General features: G+C 41.6%; 1 protein-coding gene across 1 annotated transcript in view; it reads right to left on the reverse strand.

The window, feature by feature from the left end:
- Window positions 1-15244, reverse strand: part of CRACR2A (calcium release activated channel regulator 2A) — a 93921-nt gene extending 78677 nt beyond the window's left edge. The window contains exon 1 of the mRNA XM_056855753.1: window positions 15080-15244. Within this exon, the coding sequence (XP_056711731.1) occupies window positions 15080-15244 (165 nt within the window). The remainder of the gene's footprint in view (window positions 1-15079) is intronic.
- Window positions 15245-25357: the final 10113 nt, after the last annotated feature.

The following is a 25357-nucleotide window of genomic DNA, read 5'->3' on the forward strand; positions in this document are numbered from 1 at the left end:
AGGCTCCCTCGGTCCGATGGAGGTAGAGCCTGCCTCCGTGGGGCCTGAGGAGCGGCCGGCTTGGGAGGGTTTTTCTGACTTTCCCCCTCTCTGGCCTGCTGTCGGGCAAGCGAAATAAACTGGCGATGACTTTCCAATTCTTCCGCCAGTAAAATCCATTCTTTTTTTAAATAATTTTTTATTAATTTTTATAACACAAAACAAACAAATACAATAAAATTAATCTAAAAAAATACAAAAAGAAAATACAAAAGAGTATCTTTATATACTAATTATTACATTCATGATTACTAAATTATAAAATCCACAAAGATACCCCTTCGTCCTCCACCCACCTTAAAAAAGTGACCCATCACCCAACTTCCAAAGAAGTGTCTAAACAGTTTTTATAATGAAATACCTATTAACAGTATAATATAAAAATATTAAAACTAGTTTCTATAACTCGCTAATTAAAATAGTAAAATTCATTTTTGCCAGTTTATCCCAATATGTGGCGGCCTTTACCCATGATTTTTTAAATTCTTCCATATTCTTTCCGTGTAGGAATTCTGTTAGTTTGGCCATCCTCATATACATTCCATAATTTATCTCTCCAGTCAGCAATTGAAGGTTTATTCACTTGCTTCCAAACTTTAGCTATTACAATTCTTGCAGCAGCAAAACTATATTGACAAATAACCCTATCATTATTACTCATATTTTTTTGTGGAATTCCCAATAAACAAAATACAGGCTTCCTTTTTACTCTACCATTAATCAAATTATTACTTTCCCTAAGAACATTTTTCCAAAATTTTTTAAAAAATTTACATAACCACCATACATGCATATATGTACCTCTTTCCTTTCCACATTTCCAACATAAATCCGTACCTCCTTTTTTCATTTTAGATATCATCACAGGGGTTATATGCCATCTGTAAAACATTTTATATAGGTTTTCTCTAATTTCATTGGTTATTGTGAATTTAAATTCTCTCTTCCATAAATTTTCCCGTATTTCCAATTCAATATTAAATCCTACTCCTTCATCCATTTTATCATAACTGGTTTAATTATTTCTTCTAAATTAGTTTTGACTGTGTGGATCATGAAAAGCTATGGCTGGTTTTAAGGTTTAAAAGGAAATGGGTGTGCCACAACATCTGATCATTTTGATGCGCAACCTGTACTCTGGACAAGAGGCCTCAGTTAGAACAGAATATGGAGAAACGGAATGGTTTCCAATTGGCAAAGGTGTCAGACAGGGATGTATTTTATCTCCCTATCTCTTCGATCTATATGCAGAACATATAATTAGGAAAGCTGGATTAGATTTAGATGAAGGTGGAGTGAAAATTGGAGGGAGGAACATTAATAATTTGAGATATGCTGATGACACTACATTATTGGCAGAAAATAGTGAAGATTTGAAACAACTATTGCTGAAAGTTAAAAGAGAAAGTGCCAAAGCAGGACTACAGCTGAACATCAAGAAAACAAAAGTAATGACTACAGGAGAATTACACAACTTTAAGGTTGACAATGAGGAAATTGAAATTGTTCAAGACTTTCTATTCCTTGGCTCCACCATCAGCCAAAAGGGAGACTGCAGCCAAGAAATTAGAAGGAGATTGAGACTGGGAAGGGTAGCCATGAAGGAGCTAGAAAATATTTTGAAGTGTAAGGATGTGACTCTGGCCACCAAGACTAGATTAATTCATGCCATCATATTCCCTATTACTATGTATGGGTGTGAAAGCAGGACAGTGAAGAAAGCTGATAGGAAGAAAATAGATTCCTTTGAAATGTGGTGTTGAAGGAGAGTGTTACGGATTCCGTGGACTGCCAAAAAAACAAATCAGTGGGTTATAGATCAAATCAAGCCTGAACTGACCCTAGAAGCTAAAATGACTAAACTGAGGCTATCGTATTTTGGTCACGTCATGAGACGACAAGAGTCACTGGAAAAGACCGTCATGATAGGAAAAGTTGAGGGCAGCAGGAAAAGAGGACGATCCAACAAGAGATGGATTGACTCAATAAAGGAAGCCACAGCCTTCAATTTGCAAGATCTGAGCAAGGCTGTCAAAGATAGGACATTTTGGAGGACTTTCATTCATAGGGTCGCCATGAGTCGGAAGCGACTTGACGGCACTTAACACACACACAAATTAGTTTCAGTTAATAATTTGTACATTCTTCCTATCAGTCCTTTATTTCCTTTTATTCATATTTTTTCCAAATCAGATTTGTTTTTATTAAATCCAACCTGATTATCTTTATTAAATATATCTGTTAATCTATAATACAAAAACCAATCCTTAATATTAAGTTCTTCTCTACTTCTTAAAACCCATTTTCCCTCTTTCCATTCAATAATTTCTCTATATATGTCCATTTCTAAATTTAAATGTATCCCTCGTCTCATATGAGCTTCTACTGGATTAACCCATCCCGGGGTCTTATTTTCCAAAATCCTTCTATATTTTTTCCAAATTTGAAATAATCCAACTCTAACAATATGAGTATTAAAATCTTTGTTTACCCTTTCCTTATCATACCATAAGTAAGCATGCCATCCAAAATGTAAATTATAGCCCTCTAATTCTAAAATTTAGTATTCTCTAACATAATCCAAGTCTTTAACCAAGCGAAACAGGATGCCTCATAATACATTCTTAAATCTGGTAACCCTAAACCTCCTGTTTCCCTTAATTGGATCAGATTATTGTATGCTATTCTATGTTTTTCTTTACCCCATAAAAAAATTAAAATATTTTTTTTCCAAATTTTAAATATTTTGGTTCCTTTTATAATTGGTAAATTTTGAAATAAGAAAAGCATCTTGGGTAAAACCATCATTTTAATTACTGAAATTCTACCCCATAATGATAAAGGTATTTTCCCTCAATTTTTCAAATCTACGGTAATTTGCTGCCATATCTTAATATAATTGTTTTTAAACAAATTAAAATTATTTGAGGTTAACCAGATACCCAGATATTTTATTTTATGTTCAATAGAGAAACCTGTGCATTTTGATAGTTCTTGTTGCTGCAAAAATGTCATATTTTTAACCAATATTTTTGTTTTGTTTTTGTTTATTTTAAAACCTGCAAGTTTTCCATAAACCTCAACCATTTTGTTCCATTCTGCAATTTGACTAATAGGGTTAGTTAAAAAACAAACTAAATAATCTGCATTAGCTTTAACCTTAAAATGATTTCTTCCAATTTTACAACCTATTATATCTATATTATTTCTAATCTTCCTCAATAACACTTCTAACATTATAATAAACAATAAAGGTGAAAGAGGACAGTCTTGTCTTGTTCCATTTTGAATTTCAAATTGTGATGTTAAATTCCCATTAATCAACAACCTAGCCGTTTGATAAGTATAAATATTTCCAATAGCTAGTTGAATTTTCCCCCCAAAATCCATATATTCTAATACTTTTTTCATAAATTTCCAATTTACATTATCAAACGCTTTTTCTGCATCCAAAAATATCATTGCAAAAGGGGTAGTATTAAATTCTGCATATTTTATAAGATCTAGTACTACTCTTAACATTTTGACTAATCAATCTTCCTGGAAGAAAACCAGCCTGATCCTCATGTATAACCTGGTTCAATACAATTTTCAATCTATTTGCTAAAATAGCTATGAAAAGTTTATAATCATTATTCAGTAATGAAATTGGTCTATAATTTTTAACATCCGATAAATCCAAATTTGGTTTAGGAATTAATACTGTTTGCTTGTTTCCAGGTATTTGGGGTGGATTCTCAGTTTTGAACCAGCAAGACATGGATTTCCTCTCCAGTATCAGTCCGTCGGCCTGGCTGACCCGGTAATTGGTATTCCAGTCGCCTTCCTCGAGGTATTCGGTCTCCTCTTCCTCATATTCATGGACATCAGGAGGGAAGGCGAGCCGACGTCGGCGTGCTACTTCTCGGGGTTGCCCTAGCTCTGGAGAACCCCAGGAGAAGGAAGGAAAAGACCAGTCTATTCCTTCAGTGATTTTTGACCGGGATTCCAGCCTCTGCCGTTGCTCGTGCCCGAGCGGCGGCCGCCTCCGCCAACAGTTGCTCTTCCGCACGCTTTTGGTCAGCGAGCGCTCAGTTCGCCTTGAGTTTGGCGACCGCGGCGGCCGTCACAATTGGTTTGGCCACTTGCTCCAAGAGTAATTGGATTTCCTTGTGTTGACCCAACAGCGGTTGAACCTGTTGAGCCAGATCCGCGGAAGAAAGCCCAAACTCCGGGTTTAAAACTTTCTCTACTTCCACTACTGTCGCAGTGTTTAGCAGTAAGTCCATAAGAGCCAGGACCGTCTGGGCAGCAATGCTCTGTGCTTCCCGGTAGCATGCGGTGGGATCTGGGACAGTTAACGGAACGTCTCCCTCTGGCGTCCCCGCCATCGGGACGTGAGATCCGAGTCCCTGGACAGGGGCTGCCGACTCCCGTCATGACTCGCTGAGCATCAGCTCAGTCAACAACCGAGTTAGTGAGACGAGGTCCTCCTGCGCTAACCGGGTCTCTTCCAGTAACACATCCAGGTCCAAAAGGTCATCGTGAGCCCGTAGGTCAGCATCCTGGGTCGTCCAGGGGGTCGTCTCTGCCAGGTGACACCACTGATCACTCACCAGCCAAACCAGCGTGGTGGCCTCCGCGTCAGTTCGTAGCGTCTCCTCTAGGACCTCCAGGGCTTCAGCCAAGGTCAGCAATTAAATCCAATGGAGAGGACAAGTAACATAATGTAAGCTCTAGTCCTGTGGCAAATCCCATAAACAGATTCCAGCAGACGGCAAGTCCACGAAAGCAGTTTTATTGGTTAAGCACTACAGATTACAGAAGCCATATTCAGGATGTTACTAGTGAGGGGCTAAGGGAAGGCATTTGGCATATATACAAAGCAATGAGATAACCAGTAACCCAGGCAACCCCCCCTCCCAGGCAGGAAGGAGTACTTGGCATTTCCCACACTGAAGGAATCTATGAAGTCTAAACACGGGGCACAGACTGGTGATCTAATCTGGCCTTGGAGAGAGCTGCAAAACAACACCTGGGAGCGCAACCATGAACTGCCTTCATGGCCTGCTCCTGACAGTATCTCAGATGATCTCATAAGCACTTGCTAACTGGCTATTTGCACCTGTGTTGCTATCTCTGGAGTAACCAACCAGATATTTAGATATAGTCACATGATTGTGAAAGCCAAACTTAGAGAAAGATAAGATTGATAATTTTCTCCATAAATAAGCACTCCTGTGAGAAGCAAATCAGATTTCTCTAGTTTGAAGTCTTAGAATGCAGAGGTTTAAAAAGAAGTAAGATCTCTTGGCGAGACTGGGTAATCTGGTTATTTTTTTATAATCCCTAAAAGTAGAGACTAAAAACTAAAAACCTGATTTGTTTTAAACAATTTTAATAAATTATAATATGAATAATGCTAGAAACTCAGATCTCTAGGGTTGCCAACCGCCAGGTACTAGTTGGAGATCTCCCGCTATTACAACTGATGTCCAGCCAATAGAGATAAGTTCAGCTGGAGGAAATGGCTGCTCTGGCAATTAGACTCTATGGCACTGAATTTCCTCCACTCCCCAAACCCTGCCCTCCTCAGACCCTGGCCAAAAAATCTCCCGCCGGTGGTAAAGAGGGACCTGGCAACCCTATTGATCTTGTTAGCATGCATGCCCACAGTTTCTGTGGGATTATTTTATGCCTGTATTTTTTACTGCCTTGTGTTTCGAATTGATTTCTATGTGGCCCTTGGGTTGCCAACCTCCAGGTACTTACCAAACAAAACAGCAACGATATGCGAAAAATACAAGTGGTATTAATTTATCATATCCACTGTAGTATAAATAAACAATTGGTTCTGTATGCAACACTTGGTATACTGATATACAGAAGTACAAACTTGTACAAACTTGTCAATAACAAGAATTAAAACATATTAAATGTTTTAGAAAATACACTGTGCATAATAGCATGTGTAGCTTTAATAATTGCGATTCTAAAAATCTTATTTATGCTGTCAAATGTGCATGCCAATATTGGTATATTGGTAAGACACAGAGAGCAATAAAATAGGAGAGTTTTTTCTACAGGTGTCCGGTAACCATCTGTTTCGGCTTATAACAAAGCCTTCCTCAGGGACCACTAAATCATAACAAAATAATTTTATACAGTATATGTAACGCAAAGAGGCATAAGGAATAGAATACAAAAAACACAAGGTATAATATACACAAAGTAAAATAGAGTACTCACACGCTTGCTGTTAATAACTTGCTTGCGTGTTGGCAAAGTAGCTCAGTCATAACACTCTATTTAAGCATTGCTATCACCTGAAAAATTCCTGCTTGTAGAGCCTTCACATTTAAAGATACAGTTACATTATAAAGTCATGAGAACAATTAAAGATACAGTTATATAAAACCATAGGACTAGTGCAAAAAGCTATTACAGAAAGCATGCCAAATCCATAGAGGTGTTTAACCCTTTGGGAGCTAGGGTATCAAAGAATTGAATATACTTTGATTCCTGGCGTCTTAATATAAGGTCTATATTAGACCTGTCATACTTAGTTGTAGCACTAAAGCGCCAGAGCACAAAAAATGAAAGTTCCTCATCACTATGATTTTTATCTAAGAAATGTTGGGTTAAAGGGGCCTCTAATACTGAATTCCTAACCCTAGATCGGTGTTCGCTAATCCAATATTTTATTGCTCTCTGTGTCTTACCAATATACCAATATTGGCATGCACATTTGACAGCATAAATAAGATTTTTAGAATCGCAATTATTAAAGCTGTTTATATTAAATTTGCGACCTGTAACTGGGTTCGTGATTTCTTTAACAGTTAACATGAATCTACAACTCTGGCAAGAGCCACATCTGAAATTTCCTTTGGGTAGTGTAGATGTTATTGGTGGACGTGGTATCCTATTAACTAACAAGTCCCTGAAAGATCTAGTACGCTTATAAGCCATACGTGGTGGTAACTGGCAGCCTGGGAGATGCTGAACAAGATGCCAATGTTTAAGCACAACACGTTTAATCAGAGGGGACATTGAAGTGTATTGTAGTACACAAGTGACACGTTTAGGGGATTGTTTAATAGTCTGAGTTAGCAAATCTTTCCTCAGTTTAGTCTGTCTTAAATTTAGCCTGCTGTATAACATTCCTAGGATATCCTCGTTGTATTAAATCATGTTCAAATTGTTGAGCTGACCTTGCAAAATCCTCTTCCTCTGTGGAGTTCCTTTTTAAATGAACCATTTGACTGTATGGGAGATTATCCCTCAAATGGGGCGGATGGAACGACTTATAATGTAGTAAGGTATTGCGTGCCATTTTTTTCATAAATGGACACACTCCCAATTTTACGTTTAATTTTTTATAGACATAAACGTCTAAAAACAGAATTCCTTCCATATTCCATATTGCCCTCCCCGCTTAATTTAAGATTGGGATCACATTCGTTAGGAAAATACGCATTAAATGAGACTACTTAGAGATCTGTAGCACAATGTTTAACTATATAACTCATAAAACACAATTATTGTTTACATTTGTCACTTTGTGAACATCTGTTAGTAACTGACAGCCTTGGACAGATTACAGAAGGCAAGAAAGCTTATTACTCATATCTTTGAGAGAAATATGGAATATGGAAGGAATTCCGTTAAACACCTCTATGGATTTGGCATGCTTTCTGTAATAGCTTTTTGCACTAGTCCTATGGTTTTATATAACTGTATCTTTAATTGTTCTCATGACTTTATAATGTAACTGTATCTTTAAATGTGAAGGCTCTACAAGCAGGAATTTTTCAGGTGATAGCAATGCTTAAATAGAGTGTTATGACTGAGCTACTTTGCCAACGCGCAAGCAAGTTATTAACAGCAAGCGTGTGAGTACTCTATTTTACTTTGTGTATATTATACCTTGTGTTTTTTGTATTCTGTTCCTTATGCCTCTTTGCGTTACATATACTGTATAAAATTATTTTGTTATGATTTAGTGGTCCCTGAGGAAGGCTTTGTTATAAGCCGAAACAGATGGTTACCGGACACCTGTAGAAAAAACTCTCCTCTTGGACAAGAGACAAGCTACACATGCTATTATGCACAGTGTATTTTCTAAAACATTTAATATGTATTAATTCTTGTTATTGACAAGTTTGTACTTCTTTATATCAGTATACCAAGTGTTGCATACAGAACCAATTGTTTATTTATACTACAGTGGATATGATAAATTAATACCACTTGTATTTTTCGCATGTCGTAGCTGTTTTGTTTGCTAAGTTGTTGTCAGCACGCTAACTTCAGTTTGCTAAACCTCCAGGTACTAGCTGGAGATCTCCCGCTATTACAGCTGATCTCCAGCCGATAGACATCAGTTCACCTGGAGAAAATGGCCGCTTTGGCCATTGGACTCTATGGCACTGAAGCCTCTCCCCTCCCCAAACTCCGCCCTCCTCAGGCTCCACCCCAAAAACCTCCCGCCGGTCACTAAGTGGGAGCTGGCAACCCCATGGGGCCCTGTTGCATGGTGTCAGCCACTGAGCCAGGCGCACGTGCGTGACGAGAGGACAGGATTACAACTGAACTCCAGAAGATCAGAAGATCAAAGATCTTCTCCCCCTGGAGAAAACGGCTGCTCTGGAGAGCGGGCACTCTATGGTGCACCGCGCCCTGCTCAGGCTTCTCCTCTCCCCAAACCCCAGCCCTCCTCAGACTTCACCACAAAATGGCTGCTTTGGAGGGTGGAGCCTATGGCATTAGACCCCAACCCCGAGGTCCCTTCTCTCCTCAAACCTCACTCTCCGAAGGCTCCACCCCTCAAATCTCCAGGAGTTTCCCCACCTACCAGCCCCACCTCCTTCCCACCCAAGAGCCCACCTGCCTTCATCTGTCTTAAGTCTTCCATCTCCTCCCCCCTGCAGTCTCTACCCTGGAAAACTACGGTCTTTTTCCACAGTGGGGACCAAAGCAGCTTACATTGGTCTCCTCTCCTCCTTTTTATCTTCACAGCAACCCTGCCAGGTAGGTTAGGTTGAAAGTTTATTTGAGTGGTTCAAAATCACCCAGTGAGCTTCTATAGCAAGATGGAGATTAGAACCTGGTTCTCCCAGACCCTACTCTGAAGCTCTAACTGACGCGCGCAGCTGAGCTGGAATGCAGGAGTATACCTGGCAGCAATTCAGTCCACACCAGTACTGCTATGTACAATTTATTTACAGTATTTACACAGTCCAGAATGCAGTTTTTTCCAACAAACTGCTCCGCCATACATCAGTAATTCCACCACCACACATCTGCACGTATTTCATGGACTTATATATATTTACAGCCATACAGTTGACCAATCACATACATTTGCTGTGTCACTGTGAGTCATACTGGAAATTCCCTTTTCAGGCCGTTCAAGCCGGTCCAGGCTGGCTCAGTCACATGACACTAGCTGTCAACTAGATCAGTCTAATCTACTGTTCAAACTGCTGACTAGTTACACATATTTACATGTTGTCACGCCTCCCTAATCAAAGTTTGACATACATAGTTCTTTTTTCAGGAATTGAAACCTCTCTGCAGATAAACATTTGGTAAAAATATCTGCTACATTTTTATCAGTGTTATAATGCTGCAAAGTTACAAACCCTTTGCTTACAGCATCACGCACATTTTGATATCTTATGTTAATGTGTTTACTTCTGGTACGCACACCTTGATCCTGTGCTAACTGCTATGCTGCAGTGTTATCACACATTATCAGTATTGGTATTTAGCAATTGCATACACCATTCAGTTTGAATTATGCAGTCACTCAAAGCTGAATACTCTGCTTCACATGAACTTGCGGACACATGAGTCTGTTTGATAGACTTCCATTGTACCAATGCTCCCAATACATATAATACATACCCTGATGTCGATTTCCCATCAATGTATTCTCCCCAACTCGCATCACTGTAACCTTTCAATAATGTTTCTTTATCTGCCTTCAGTATCAGTTTATGTGACATTGTCCCCTTTAAATATCGGTGAACTCTTTTTGTCGCCACCCAGTCTTTTTGGTAAGGACAAGCTAGTTTTCTATGCAACCAGTGTATATACATATATCAGGCCTTGTCCAACAACATATATACAGTAGTGACCCTACTAATGATTGATATAGTTGCTTTTGTTGGAACAATTCACCATCTGGCTCTGTCAGGTTCTCCAGCCAACCTGGGCAATTCCCAAAAAGTCACTCACTCAGACAGCCAAGTCAGAAGCAGGTAAACTTTATTGTAGAAGCATCAGGTCAAGCTAAGGCAACTTGCAGTTTCAAAGCTGCTAATGACGGGCAAGGCTACAAGGCATAACTTAAAGCATGGTTACATGATTACATCACAGCTGCAGGTTCAAACGGCCTGGGAAACAGATAGATAACGGGGCATGGGAGGAACAAGGAGTGGGAATCTCAAAGCAAATGAACATCAAAGTAAACATGCGCACACTGGCCTAACTCATGTCAGGAGCCTGACCACTTGTATGGGCCAGCCCAAGCATGGCTAGGCAAAGACTCAGAAGACATTCAGTGAAGAACCAAAGGAATCGAAAGGCAACCTCTGACATTAGAACCAAAGACATTGAAAGGCAACCTCTGACAGGCTCTCTGTTATAGCTAGTTGTCATTGGGGTTGTTACTTCATGAGCTTCACTCATGCCATATTTGGTCAGTAATTCCTTGATTTTTGTTTCTTGGCTCAATTCAAACCAACCATTTGCATTTCTGGTTACATGCACTCCCAGGTAGTTTTGAATTGGCCCCAGATGCTTCATTTTAAATGTCTCCTGTATAGTTTTCTCAAACCATTTCAATTGTTCCTTGGTATGATAGATTAGACACACATCACCAACAAAAACAAGTAAATAACAGGTTTGACTACATATTTCTATACTGTACAGACAAGGATCTGACACACTGTGTTTAAAACCTTTCCGTGTCAAAGTATCTTTCAGACATATGTTCCAAGCACGTCCTGATTGTTTTAAACCATACAATGCCTTGTGCAATCTCAGCACTGTTTGAGTATTCTGACATTTGAACCCTGGAATCTGCTCTAGATACAGCTCTTCCTCTATGGGTGCATTTAAATAAGCTGTGTCAAAATCGAAATGATTCACAAACATTCCTTCTGCTCCTGCCTTGGTCAATGCTATTCGAATCATCTCCATGCATATAGTGGGTGCATACGACTCACAAAAATCTTGTCCTTCTATTTGCAAAAAACCTCTCGCTACAAGTCTTGCCTTACATTTAACATTTCCATCTGGCAGGTTCTTAAGCTTATACAACCAACGACATCCTATTGCCTTTCTATCTGTTGGCAACTCAGATAAGGAAAACACTTTGTTAGACACTAATGAGTTATATTCCGCCTACATAGCTTTTAGCCAAGCATTTTTTTCTTCAGTATCCAATGTTAACACCTCATTGTAATTATTTGGCACCTTTACAAACACATGATTTGCTACCACGCCATACCTCTGAGGGGGGATACCTTTAGTTGATCTAGAGGATACTCTAGGCACTTCCCTCTGATCTGTGCTCAGGTCTGTACTTTGTACACTCTCAGAATCTGAATATACCTCCTGTTTTACCTCTGGCATATTATCTGTTTCACTATGCATAGGCAATAACACAGTAGATGGTAATTCATTAGCATGTATCTTGGCCCAATTTGCATCCTCACAGAAATTAGCTGAACGACTAAAACTCAGCGCATTGTAATTATCAGCAAATCTGTAAGCTTTCATTCCTGTCTGATACCCCAGGAATGTTAATTTCTTAGCCCTGGCACCACCTTTTCTACGTTGCTTCAATGGGATATTTACCCATGCCTTGGTACCAAAATTTCTGATGTGATCCAAACTTGGATTTTTCCCATACAAAGCTTTATAAGGGATATTATTTGTTGCACTGGTCCAAACTCTGTTCAATATATAGCAAGAATTCTTGGCTGCTTCTGCCCAAAACACCATAGACATTTCTGCATCTGCTAACATTGATTTAATCATTGTTTGTAGAATTCCAGCCTTTCTTTTCGCCACTCCATTCTCCTGTGGCATGGCAACATTTGCAACTCTATGCTCTATTCCTTGAAGCTTGAACCATTTGGCCAATTCACTAGACATGTACTCACCACCAAAATCACTTTGGATTTTACAAATACTCTGCCCTATTTGTCTTTGCACATTCTTGGCCCACATTTTTATTGTTTCACACACCTCTGACTTCTTTACCAGTGGGTACACCCATGTAAACCTTGTGGCATCATCAACCAATACAAGTAAAAACCTTCTTTTAGATATGCTATTTGGGAACGGACCCACTAAATCGGTGTGTACGAGTTTTAAAGGAGTATCAGTCATTCTCTCACTTTTCTTTGCCACTGGATGTGCTTTGATTTACTCTGTTTACACACATCACAGTCTAGGTATGACTTCCACCCTTCCACCTTCTCTTTGCCTAACAGGGCGAGCGTTTTATTTAAGGTGCCCCAGCTTACATGTGCTAATCGATGATGTAATAAATGGATACATTTGTGATGTGGACTCTGATTAACAACAGCTTGTGCTTTCACTGACCTGTTCTCAAGCACATATACATTGTTTGTCAGTTTTCCAACTGCTATCACCTTGTTCTCTCTAAGAATATTGCAGCTCTTATCCTTAAACATTACACTGAACCCAGCTGCATCTAGCACACTTATACTAAGCAAGTTGGTCTCAAGAGAGGGTACACAGAGAACATTATCAAAACAATAGTTCAAACATTCAAACTTCACACTCCCTTGGCATGTGACAGTTGCAGAACGTCCATCTGCTAAACGTACATGTCCTAAAGACGATTGCTGTGAGTTCATTAAAAGTTTCTTATCATTGACAAAAACAGTTGAAGCAAGAGTCAATAATCCATTTCTCTTGCTTGTTGTCTGCTGCCAATCTCACCAATGTTGCTTGCTGGTGTCAGGCCTAGCCTGGGCTGTGTGCAGAGAATGCCAGGCGTGGTCTGACAAAAGATGTTGTGCTTTCTCCAGGTGCCGGCCAAGGTCAACTCTAACAACTGCCAACTATGTATTTTGACTTTGAACTTCATGGGAATCTTACCTCGGTGGGAGGGGGGTTACCATGGCATCCTGACTTGTTCTGTGCTCTTTCCTATATACCCCTGCACCCTGCTTATAGTTCTCATTAGTGCCGCCTTGATTCTTAGCTGCTGTTAACCTGTGGATTTTCCAATAAATCAACTCTCTTTTGGACTACTTGTCTGTGGATGTTGTTTATGGGATTGTCACGGGACAAGTGCTTACATTGCGGCACTAATCCCCTCTTACTTCTTTTGATTGATTTTCAATCCCTGGCTGGAGCCCTGGAGGGATCGCCAGGATCTCGGGTTGGAGCTGAGGACGAGCTTCCCCCCTCCTTGGCCCGATGGCAGGCCAGAGTTATGAACTGGCGAGGTGGGACCTGGAGATCCCCCAGAATTGCAACTGAACTCCAGATAACAGAGATCTGCCCCACCCCTGGAAAAAATGGCTGCTTTGGAGGGTGGAATCTATGGCATTAAATGCAGCTGAGGCTTCTTCCCTCCCCAAATACAGACTTCACCACAAAATCTCCAGGAATTTCCAAACTGGCAACCTTCACCAGGCCTGGCCCCAGTGACTCTCTCAAAGGCTAAAATTGGCCTGGAAAGTACTCTGCCCCCTCCCCCTGCCTTTTTACTCACAGAAGCTTAAGCCTGGAATGCTATGGTTGCCTAGCAACAGTCACTGAGGGAATCTGTTGCTTAAAGCTACAGGTACTTTGCTTTTGTTTTTTTTAGATTTCACATTTTTCTGCAAACCTGGGGCCCTTTTCAGGTTTGTAGAAAGGTCTGTCTTGCCTGATCACAGCTCCAGTCACTGGATTTAAGTATTCAAAGATTTGGCTTACTTCACTATTAGAATATAAGATGATTTCATTCTGATTATTAATTTGGTTTAAGATGGGTTTGTATACTACTCTGTTTTTAGTTGTTAACTGCCTTGGTGGCCCTGACTGGGTTGAAAAGGCAGGATATAAATTTTTATCAATCTTAATCAATCTTAATCAATCATCATCATCATCATCATGGAGCAGGCGGTCTTTAAGGTTATTGCAATACACTCTGTGTGGGAATGTCCTAGAAGATTGTCTGCAAACTTCATCAGGTCCAAAATGCAATGACCAGATTGCTGTCAGGGTTTGGATGCGGAGATCACATCACCTTTGTACTGAACGATCTGCACTGCTGACTTGGGTAGCCGTGTTAGTCTGTCTGCAGTAGCAGAAAAGGGCAAGAGTCCAGTAGCACCTTAAAAACTAACAAAAATATTTTCTGGGAGGGTATGAGCTTGCGTGAGCCACAGCTCACTTCTTCAGATACAGCACTCACGAAAGCTCATACCCTACCAGAAAATATTTTTGTTAGTCTTTAAGGTGCTACTGGACTCTTGCCCTTTTCTACTACTGCAGACAGACTAACATGGCTACCCACTGTGAATTATCATCACTGAGATAGTTTTACTACTGAGAATATGTATATCCCACTTTTATCTTATAGCCAAAAATGCCTACAATTTTTTTTAAGACAAGCCAAGACTTTTCACTTAACTTTTTCTAGAAACAGAAATTCAAGATGCATGCAAGTTCCAGCTTACACAAACACACACACACACACACACACAAATCCCAAGAAATTTGAGTGAATCAAAACAGATATTTGATTAGATCAGCAAAATGTCTTAGTGAGGTACTCTGCACAACATTACTTGGGGCCCACAAAAATTTATTTCAGGTAATTTATCAAGCTACGCCATGGCTATCATCCTAAATCTCTCAGAAACTGTGTTCTGTTGAGAATCTGTGTGTGTTAAAGAAACTCTTTCTGCGCTGGGAAAATGTGATAGAACTTTGGAGTAGAGTTTGCGTCACGTGAAATGTCAAGGTGAATTTGGAGGTTCCTGCTCACATAAATACATTTGTGATTGTGCTGTTTTACCTGCATGTTATGGCGAGTTACGAACCCTTTGCCTTCCACATCACAGATCCGAAAGAATTCCTGTGCTTTGGTGAAAATGTTCAGCTGTGCTCCTGGGTCTTCATTCTCTGCTTTGCTCTCTGCTTGATCTCCTTGTGGCCCAGAAAAAGCAGAGGGTCTGTCCATCTTCACAGTTCTAATCACAGAAGCATCGGAGAAAGCTGCCACTTAGCTGAAAATTCTGGACCAAAATCTGAGTATGAAAGATAGAGCAGGTGAGCAGCCCCTCTCAACTATGCTCTTTGTAATCTCTTAGCCACAGCCTCTTTAATTAAGAGTAATTAAAGAATATTAAAAACATACCATCTCTTTTGTTAATTAAGTGCATGATTCACACACAAAGGGCAATGAATGGGAAGGTAGAGGCAGGAAATAGGCTGTGGCCAGTGTGAGCCAACAGGAACATCACTTCATGTAGAGCAGTGGTTTGTGTTGGATTCAGCAAGTTTGTCTGCCTGCTCTTGGCCAATTCCTCTCCTTATTGCAACCTCCCTATCCCACTATGCAGATCCCATGATCCCCAGCAAAGTGATTTTGGTGATCAAAGGGTGATCTTCTTCAGTGATCTCCCCTTTTTCACAAGCAGAAAAGCTACTTGGATCCAGCCCTTTATTTTGCAATGGAACCCACCCATGGATGTGTGTGTGTGTGTGTGGGGGGTCTCTCCAGGATAGAAGTGGAATAAGAGGAGCAAGGAAGAGAAGGGGTGGGGGGGGGAATGAAAAACAGAAAGGGAAGTCAAGCTTAAGAGGAGAATGAGCAGAGAAGAGGTGGGAAAGACCAACAATGGGCTTTCATGATTCAGAAAAGGGAGTGGGAGAAATGGCACAAGTCCAGGAGCAAAAGGATGAAGACAGTGGCTGACTAGCAAGGGAGGACTGAGGCAGCAGCAGGAGCTCTCAGTGAGTAGAGGAGAATGAGTGAGAGAGACAGCAAAGTAGGAGAGTTGGTTGAGACTGAGAATGGCTGGGAGAGAGAGAGAAATCTTCTGACAGTTAGAGCGGTTCCTCAGTGGAACAGGCTTCCTCGGGAGGTGGTGAGCTCTCCTTCCCTGGAGGTTTTTAAGAAGAGGTTAGATGGCCATCTGTCAGCAATGCTGATTCTGTGACCTCAGGCAGTTGATGAGAGAGAGGGCATCTTGGCCATCTTCTGGTCACTGGAAATGTGTGGGGTAGTTGTGAATTTCCTGCATTGTGCAGGGAGCTGGACTAGATGACCCTGGTGGTCCCTTCCAACTCTATGATTCTAAGAGAAAGGGCAGGAGAGAAGGTTAGAGAGAAGAAGAAGAAGAGTTGGTTTTTATATGTCGATTTTCTCTACCTTTTAAGGAGACTCAAACCAGTTTACAATCTCCTTCCCTTCCTTTCCCCACAACAGACACCTTGTGAGGTAGGTTGTGCTGAGAGCTCTAAGAGAACTGTGACTAGCCCAAGGTCACCCAGCAGGCTTCATGTGGAGGAGTGGGGAAACCAACCCAGTTTACCAGATTAGAGTCTGCTGGTCATGTGGAGGAGTGGGGGATGAAACTTGGTTCTCCAGATTAGAGTCTGCCACTTTTAACCACCACACCACACTCTGAACACTACATCACTGAGAGAGAAAGAGAGAAAGAAAGAAAGAAAGAGAGAGAGAAGAAAGAAAGAGAGAGAAAGAAAGAAAGAAAGAAAGAAAGAAAGAAAGAAAGAAAGAAAGAAAGAAAGAAAGATTGCCTGATTCTTGTAGCATGAGCATAGTGTCAAGTTTTGAAAGGGGTGGAGAAATGAGCAAGGATTGGTGCACTTTTCCTTTTGTGCTGCCAAGGACCATTTCCCTGGAATCTGAAATGCAGTTTGAAAGCAAGTCCTTTTATTCTTAAAATTTGCACACATTTCTGGCCGTGGTGGGAAGCAGGGTTTAAGGGTCTCTAAGTTCTTCTGAAGGTGTTGGCCAATCCCATGGAGTCACAAAACAAGCCCCTTGATTAAGCGGTGTGCCAGTTCCTCCCACTGACCTGCCCATGTCATCATAAAAGGATGTTTAAGCCTCACGGGTTTCCTGGTTTCATGCAAGCAGTGTGTGCAAACAGGGTGTGCTAAAAGGGGAGTTTTACATGATGGGGAGCAGCAAATCACCCCAGAGACATCGCTTCTCGAGAAAGGATGCACAAGCAAACCTCCTGTGCAAATTCAACAACAGGGCAAGGAATTATGTTTCTTGGTGCTGGAATGTGCATAACCTGAACAGCTTTAAACAGCCAAAGCAGCCAATGCACACAGAAGGCCAGCAGGGGGTGGGGGACTATCTTTCACAAAGAGCGCCATACACAGTTATTTGCCAGTGGACAATAATTGCGGGCTTATGCTTGTTGTGTGCTCACGCTTGTGGCACTTGCTTCTCAGGGAAAAGATCAGTTCCCTTGAGGGAGGATCGCCAGGTTCGAGAAACTGACCGAAACAAAGTGGTACAAGGACGATACCTTCAGGGCTGTGACTAAGGTCCGACTGCCATAATAACAGTCCACCTGCTGTTATGGAGATTGATGGTCTTGAGGTGGGAGGGCAGAGGGTAGGAAGCTCAAAGCATAGACGAGAAAGTGGTGCTGGGAGGAAAGGTTTCAATTTGTTAGGCACTGTCAGGCACTGAGGAACTTTCTGGGACAAGTCAAACTGGTACAAAGGAGACGGGATTCACTTGAACTGAAAGGGAACTGGGCGGCTTTGCTTAACATCAAAAAGGTGGCAGAGCAGATTTTAAACTAATTCTTTGGGGGAATGCTGACAGGAGCTGGGGAGCCTCCAGTTTGGGACAAGTTACCCCTAAGGGACAGTATGGTAAATACTCACGGTAACAGTGGTGGGAGCAGACTAGAACTTAAAAACGAGAGCAGGGCAGTACAAGGAAAATCAAGTGCCAAGGAGGAGAGGATCCTTAGAGATGGAAACAAAGTCTGTATGTCAGTGCTAGAAGCCTCTGAGCTAAGATAGGCTCAGCAAAAATAGGCTGCAAGAAGATACGTGTTTGGTGCTAAATGACAATGTTTCAGAAACTTGCTGGAAAGGCGAAAATCAAGGGGCCACTTTTATCCATGTATAAAAGGCAACAAGAAATGAAGTTCTAGGACTACTAGGGAAACTGAGAGTCTTTGGTCCTGATGGGTCCAGAAAGTGTTTGGATCCAGTCCAAGGGTTATTAAGGAACTCAAATGTAAATCTGTTGATGAATTCCAAATATGGACTACCCACTGAACTTGACAACTGTCCTGAGAGTGATCATATGCCCCTGCTTCTTTAACTTAATTCCTCAGAAAAGTTTCATCTATACTTTAGGCAAACCACCTTAAATTCAGACTTGCAGGTAGCGATCAGGGGAATTAAGTGGAACTACAAGGGTGAATCGAGAACTGGACAGTCTGTTACAGTCTGATTTCTGCCCGATTCGGCAGTTTCTCACCTTCCTAAAAAAAGAAAGAGCTCTGCGGGAAGTCCCGGGGAGGCAGCCAGGTGGACCTTTAAAAAGATCTGCGCTGCTAAGCCAGGCAGCGCAGGTCTTTTTGAAGATCCACCTGGCTGCCTCCCTCCGCCCCCACCCCCACCCCCACTCTCCCGGGGGCTCCTGGCCCCGGCAGGGGCCAGGATCACCTTGCCTTCCCCACCCCACCCCCACTCTCCCAGGTGCTTGGGAGAGGGGATCTTTTTAAAGACCCACCCGCTGGCCTCCTTGGGACTCCGGGGGACACGGGCGGGCTGCTCTTTAAAAAGATCTGCGCTTCCAGGCTTGGGAGCACAGATCTTTTTAAAGACCCACCGAGCCGCCTCCCCGGGAGACCCAGGGACACAGGCGGGTGGCTCTTTAAAAAGATCCGCGCTTCCTGGCTTGGGAGCGGGGATCTTTTTGAAGACCCACCCAGCCAACTCCCTGGGAGACCCAGGGACATGGGTGGGTGGCACTTTAAAAAGATCTGTGCTTCCAGGCTTGGGAGCAGGGATGTTTTTAAAGACCCACCCGGCCGCCTCCTCGAGAGACCCGGGCGGATGGACCTGTTGGTCATTTATGCATGGGAGGTTTTGCCTTGGATTTGCCACTCTCTAGATGCACATTTTCCCCAGGCAGATTCTCAAACTCTGCATGGGGGCTTACTGTTGAGTTTTGAGAATTCAGATGGGGGAAATGTGCATCTAGAGAGCGGCAAATCCAAGGCAAAACCTCCCATTGTTTCTCCTTGGCTATTTATGTATGGGAGGATTTTTTGCACATCTCCTGGGGGGGCATTTTTGGAGGTAGAGGTACCAAACTTTCAGGGTGGCTTGCAGGGACCCTCCTTGCAAGAACCCCCAGGTTTGGTGAGGACTGGGTAAGGAGATCTGGAGTTATGGGGTCTGGAAGGGAGTCCCCTTCAGACCCCCTAACTCAGGATCCCCTGACCCAATCCACACCAAACGTAGGGGTTCTTGCAAGGAGGGTCCCCTCAAGCTACCCTGAAAGTGTGGGACCTCTACCTCAAAAAATGCCCCCCAGAACCACAGAAAGCATTGAATGGCTTTAAATGGCTTTAAATACCATTTAAATGCCTGAATCATTTCGGGAATGTCGAATTTCAGCAGAATCACCCCGAATCCAAATCAGGGCGATTCGGGAATCGGCATTCCCAAACCAAATCAAAGCCACCTGAACCCGAACCGAAATTTGTTTTACAGCCCTAATGCCCAAGAACAGCTGGTTAGTGCCAGAGAAGCCCAACTGAAACTAAGGAAGGCCCCTGGTCCAGATTATGCCCCCCCTCAAATTGAACAGTGCTTGGCTTTACTGTCATACCATCTGGAGAAGGAGAGGGCAGCAGTCAAGCACAGGGTTTTAAATATGGATTACCAGAATGTGCACACTGTGGCACAGAGGCCTTGTTCACCTTTAACTTTGGATCTAAATGTACCAGAAATATAGGACAGCTTTTCCATTAGCACGTTGCAATGCTTTGCCACTAGCTCAGGGACAGGCATACTGGATGGGGGATACACTTCTGGGTAGCAGTGTGTATGAACAAGATCTTGGGGTACGGATGGACCATAAATTAAATATGAGCAGCCAGTGTGATACAGCGACAAAAAAGCTAATGTGATCTTGGGGTGTACCAACAGAGGCATAACATCCAAATCACAAGATTTCATAGTTCCTGCTGTACACGGCATTGGTCAGGCCACACCTGGAGTATTGTGTGCAGTTCTGGAGGCCTCACTTCAAAAAGGATGTGGACAGAATGGAGCGGCTCCAGAGGAGAGCGACGAGGGTTATCATGGGCCTGGAGACGAAGCCCTATGAGGAAAGACCGAGGGAGTTGGAAATGTTCAGTCTGGAGAAGAGGAAGTTGAGGGGGGGGAACACGACTGCTCTCTTTAAGTATTTGAAGGGCCATCACTTAGAGGAGGGCAGGGAGCTGTTCCTGTCGGCAGCAGAGGAGTCACAAGAATGGGTTAAAATTGAGGGCGGAAAGGTACCAGCTGGATATTAGGAAAAAGTTTTTTACAGTACAATTGCTAAATTTTGTTTTACTGACTGTATTACTGAAAGGTCTGTTGACGGTATAATAAACTTTGTTGTTGTTGCTAGGATGACCGCAGTTTTGCCGCTCTCATTCTGTTTTCAATATAGAAAGATCCTATATTCTCTACAGTTTCAGAAGAATTTGTCTCATTATTTTTAAAAAATACAGACCTCACAACAAGAGTTTGCATTCACTTCTTTCCACAAGTTGGACCACACCGAAGAAATAACATCTTCCTTTTCTGTTATTTTTGCTTCTTCTGGCCTAGTAAATATGTCACACAAGTGTCTGATCCTAGTTGTATAAAACAATGAACACAGGCCCACCCAAGGTAAACCAGGCAAGAGAGTAATCTGTAAGATCCTGGTCCTCAGACTTGCTGCACAGCAAATAATTGCTTAAGGTGGGGTTGTGTCAACTCACTGAAGTCTTTGTGCACATTCCCTCTGCCTCCACGATGCTGGCTGCTGGTGCCGCACAGGGGCCAAGAGTGTGAGCCATGGTTTGAGTCCCCTCTCCATGTTCGGGAGGCATTTCCAGGCTTCGGGGCTCTAAGCAACATGCCATCCAGTGGTCACCACTAGAGAGTGCAGCCAACACAAAGGCAGCAACTGCTGCTGTCCTTGTGTTTTGAACATGAACCACCAATTGGAGGAGCCATAGACACTTGTTTGCCTTTCTCTCTGGTTGGTGATGGCGCTGCTGATCCCGGGGGTCCCCCCTTCTCACAGGGGCATGTGAGGGAAGAATGGGCAGCAGTTTGACTCTGACTGCCTCCTGACTTTCCGGCAGAAGAAGAGGAGCCATTACCTCCATTTGTGAAGGTGGCATACATGCCAGGAAAGCGGGAGAGATGGCCAGACCCAATCCTTCCAGGGAGGCCCAATGCCGCCACTTAGAGAGAAGGGGCAGGCTGTGATCGCTGCTGCTGGTGTGGAGACTGTGGGCTTTCATCAGCTGCCTAATTATGCCCACAGCAGAGGGAGTCCTTTGGTTGTGGCTCTCTGACATTTGTCCACTAGATGTTTAGGAACTCACATCTGCCCATCACATTCATGAATGTGGAGGTTCCCTTTAGTTATCATGGCTAGTAGCCACTGTTGGACCTGTCCCCCTTGAATCTGTCCAATCCCCTTTTAAAACCACCTGTGCCTGTGGGCTGAGGCTATCGTACTTTGATCACATTATGAGAAGGCACCGGAAAAGACAGCAATGATAGGAAAAGTTGGAGGCAGCAGGAAAAGAGGAAGACCCAAAAGGAGACAGATAGATTGACTCACTCAAGGAAGCCTCAGCCCTCAGTTTGCAAGATGTGTTGGAGGTCATTAATTCATAGGATCGCCATAGCTTGGAAGTGACTTGATGGCACTTAACACACACATACGTGCCTGTGATGATCACTACATCCTCTGGCAGCAAATTCCACATACTAATCACTAATTGTGTAAAAAAGTATTTCCTTCTGTCTGTCCTGAATCTACAACCCGTCAACTTCATTGGATGCTCTCAAGTTTTGCGAGAGGGAGGGAGAAAAAGTTTCGTATGTCCACTCTTTACCCCATGAATAATTTTACAAATCTCTATCATATCTCCCCTTTTGTGTGTGTTAAATGCTGTTGAGTCGCTTCCGACCCATGGTGACCCTATGAATCAATGTCCTCCAAAACGTTCTATCTGATTTAAGAGTCAATAAAGATAAATCTAAATTTGTGGTGAAGAATGTCTCCCGAAAGGGTCAAAAACAACTGGAACAGAGATCGGGTTTTCAAATAGTAAATAAAATAAAATGTTTAGGAATTATGATAACAAATATTATTACCCTAATCTGCTTCTTTTATGCCATTAAAGGTTTTGATATTGATAACAAATACTAACCTGACACTTTTCCGTAGTAATTATGAAACTGTTTGGAGAAAAATAAGAGAAGATATGAAGAAATGGAAAAAATTGAATTTATCATTACTAGGCAGAATATCAATTATTAAGATGAATATATTGCCAAGAATATTATTTCTTTTTCAAAATATACCCATCATAAACTCTGATAGCCCTTTAAATATTTGGCAGAGAGAACTTGCTAATTTTATTTGGCAAGGACGGAAAGCAAGAATAAAGATGAAAACCCTTTGTGATAGTAAAGAAAGAGGAGGGTTGAAAGTACCCAATTTAAAACTCTTGGCATTAGAAGGGAAAGGAATAACATTTGGTTGGCATGCTTATATCTGGTATGGAAAAGAAAAAATAAATAAAAGATTTGGTCATCATATATTGAGATTTGCAATAAGTAAGGTGTGGAATAGATATAGAAATTAATTAATGGATAAGATCCCCCTATGGCTTTCACCACATGAGGCTCTATTTAAGAGTAGGATAGGTATGGAAAAACATTGGCTTACATATAAGGATTTATTATCAGAAACTATTGAAAAGGGCAGAGTAGTATACAAATTAAAAACCTTGGAAATGTTGGTAAAAGAGGATAAACTAAACGAATGGTGGCTTTTTGCCCAATTAAGAGACAGATATATTAAAGATAAAAAAGAATACGGATTTGAATTAAAATCAACTACATTAATAAATAAATTGTTAAATGATGATGACCCTTTAATCAGAAGCATGTATGAGGAATGTTTGAAATTAGACACAGAAAATGAGATTGCTAAAGAATTTATGGTGTCATGGGCAAGAAATTTGGGACATAATATTCAATTAGAGGATTGGCAATACTCATGGGGAAAGGGCCTCAAATTTTCATCCAGCTATTATATGAAAGAAAATTATTATAAGATGCATTATAGATGGTATTTGATGCCTTTTAAAATATCAAAGATGAAGAAGAATAAAAGAGGAATAGAAAAATGTTGGAAATGTCAAAGTGAAGTGGGAACCTTTTTCTACCAATGGTGGTGTTGTAAAGTGAAAATTTTTTGGAAAGGTATTCATGAGGAAATTTCTAAAGTTATGGGAGTAAAAATTCCACTCAAACCAGAAATATATTTACTGGGTATCTTAAATAGGACATTAGAAAAACAGTTGGGATATATCTTTAGATATTTAACAACAGCGGCAAGAGTCATATGGGCGAAAAAATGGAGACTAGAAGAAGTACCCACATTGTATGAATGGCATCAGAAAGTTATGGAGTTGGCCAAGATAGCCAAGTTAAGTAAATATATAGAAGATAGCTGGATTTTCGACTTTAATATAGATTGGAAGGTATGGTCACTATATATAAATCAGTATTTTAGGGATAGAAAAATGACCCTAGGTTTTAGAACCTAAACTTACTAAACTGTAGACTAAGATGAAAATAGCTAAATAATAATTAAAGTAAAAACAGACAAAATTAAAGTGTTATTCACAAAATAAATAATATTTATAATATTTTGTTCTGTATGAGGAGAGTTGGAAGTCAGTTTCTGAATTGTTTTATATTTCACTTTTTCTTTTTTTCTTCACTTTCTTTTTTGTGAACTATGTTTCTTTACATATTTTGTATATTTTGATATATTATGTAATATTTTGCATACTTCAATAAAACTATTCAATAAAAAACATTCTATTGTTAACAGACTTGCTCAGGTCTTGCAAATTGAGGGCTGTGCCTTCTTTTATAGATTCAATCCATCTCATGTTGGGACTTCCTTAGTCATTTTAACTTCTAGGGACAGTCATCTCTTTTCTAAACTGAAAAGTCTCATACTCTTCAGCCTTTCCTCATAGGTGATCCAACACCTTAATCGTTGCCAGCCCCGCCGCCTCCCTTTTCTTCGCCAAAGTCCAGCCCGACCCCAGTGGTGAGTAGTGTATCATTTTGGTTGGTCCTAATAAAAGGCATTACATGGATTGTGGCTGGGTTTTGGATTGTGATTTTCAACCAGCTCCATGGTGCAGTGAGGTAAACTGTAGTACAGCAGTCAAATGCTCTACTCATGACCCAAGTTCGATCCCGACGGAAGTCGGTTTCAGGTAGCCAGCCCAAGGTTGACTCAGCCTTCCATCCTTCTGAGGTGAGTAAAACAAGTACCCAGCTTGATGGGGGTAAAGGGAAGATGACTGGGGAAGGCCCTGGCAAACCACCCCATAAACACAGTCTGTCTGGTAAACATCGGGATGTGACATCACCCCATGGGTCAGGAGACTAAACAGCTGCAAACAACGTTGGATGATGTAAGGCAGTATGGGAGATAATGAAAAGCCTGTTCTTCTTACCCCCATCAGGGTATCACAAGAGGCAGCCACGCTGAGACTCACAAACACAGTTAGTTTAGAAAGGAGTCGAATAAAGGGGGACACAATAGAGGTTTATAAAATTTTGTCTGGAGTTGACAAGGAGAACTTTTTCTCCCCCTCCCAAAATGCTAGAACTTGAGGGCATTCAATGAAGCTGATGGACAGCAGATTCAGGATGGACAACAGGAAATACTTCTTGACACAACGAGTGATTAAAATGTGGAATTCACTGCCAGAGGATGTTGTGATGGCTACAGGCAGAGATCGCATTAGACCCATGGAGGATCAGTGGCTATTAGCCATGGTGACTAAAGGGAACCTCCACATTCAGAGGCAATCAACCTATGAATTCCAGTGGCCAGGAGGCAACATCCGGGGAAGGCCTTGGCCTCTATGCCCTGTAGTTGAACCTCCAGAGGAACTGGTTGGCCACTGTGAGACAGGATGCTGGACTAGATGGACCCTCACTGGTCTGATCTAGTAGGGCTCTT

This window comes from Euleptes europaea, chromosome 9, assembly GCF_029931775.1.
Source record: "Euleptes europaea isolate rEulEur1 chromosome 9, rEulEur1.hap1, whole genome shotgun sequence".
In the NCBI taxonomy this organism is placed as follows: Eukaryota; Metazoa; Chordata; class Lepidosauria; order Squamata; family Sphaerodactylidae; genus Euleptes; species Euleptes europaea.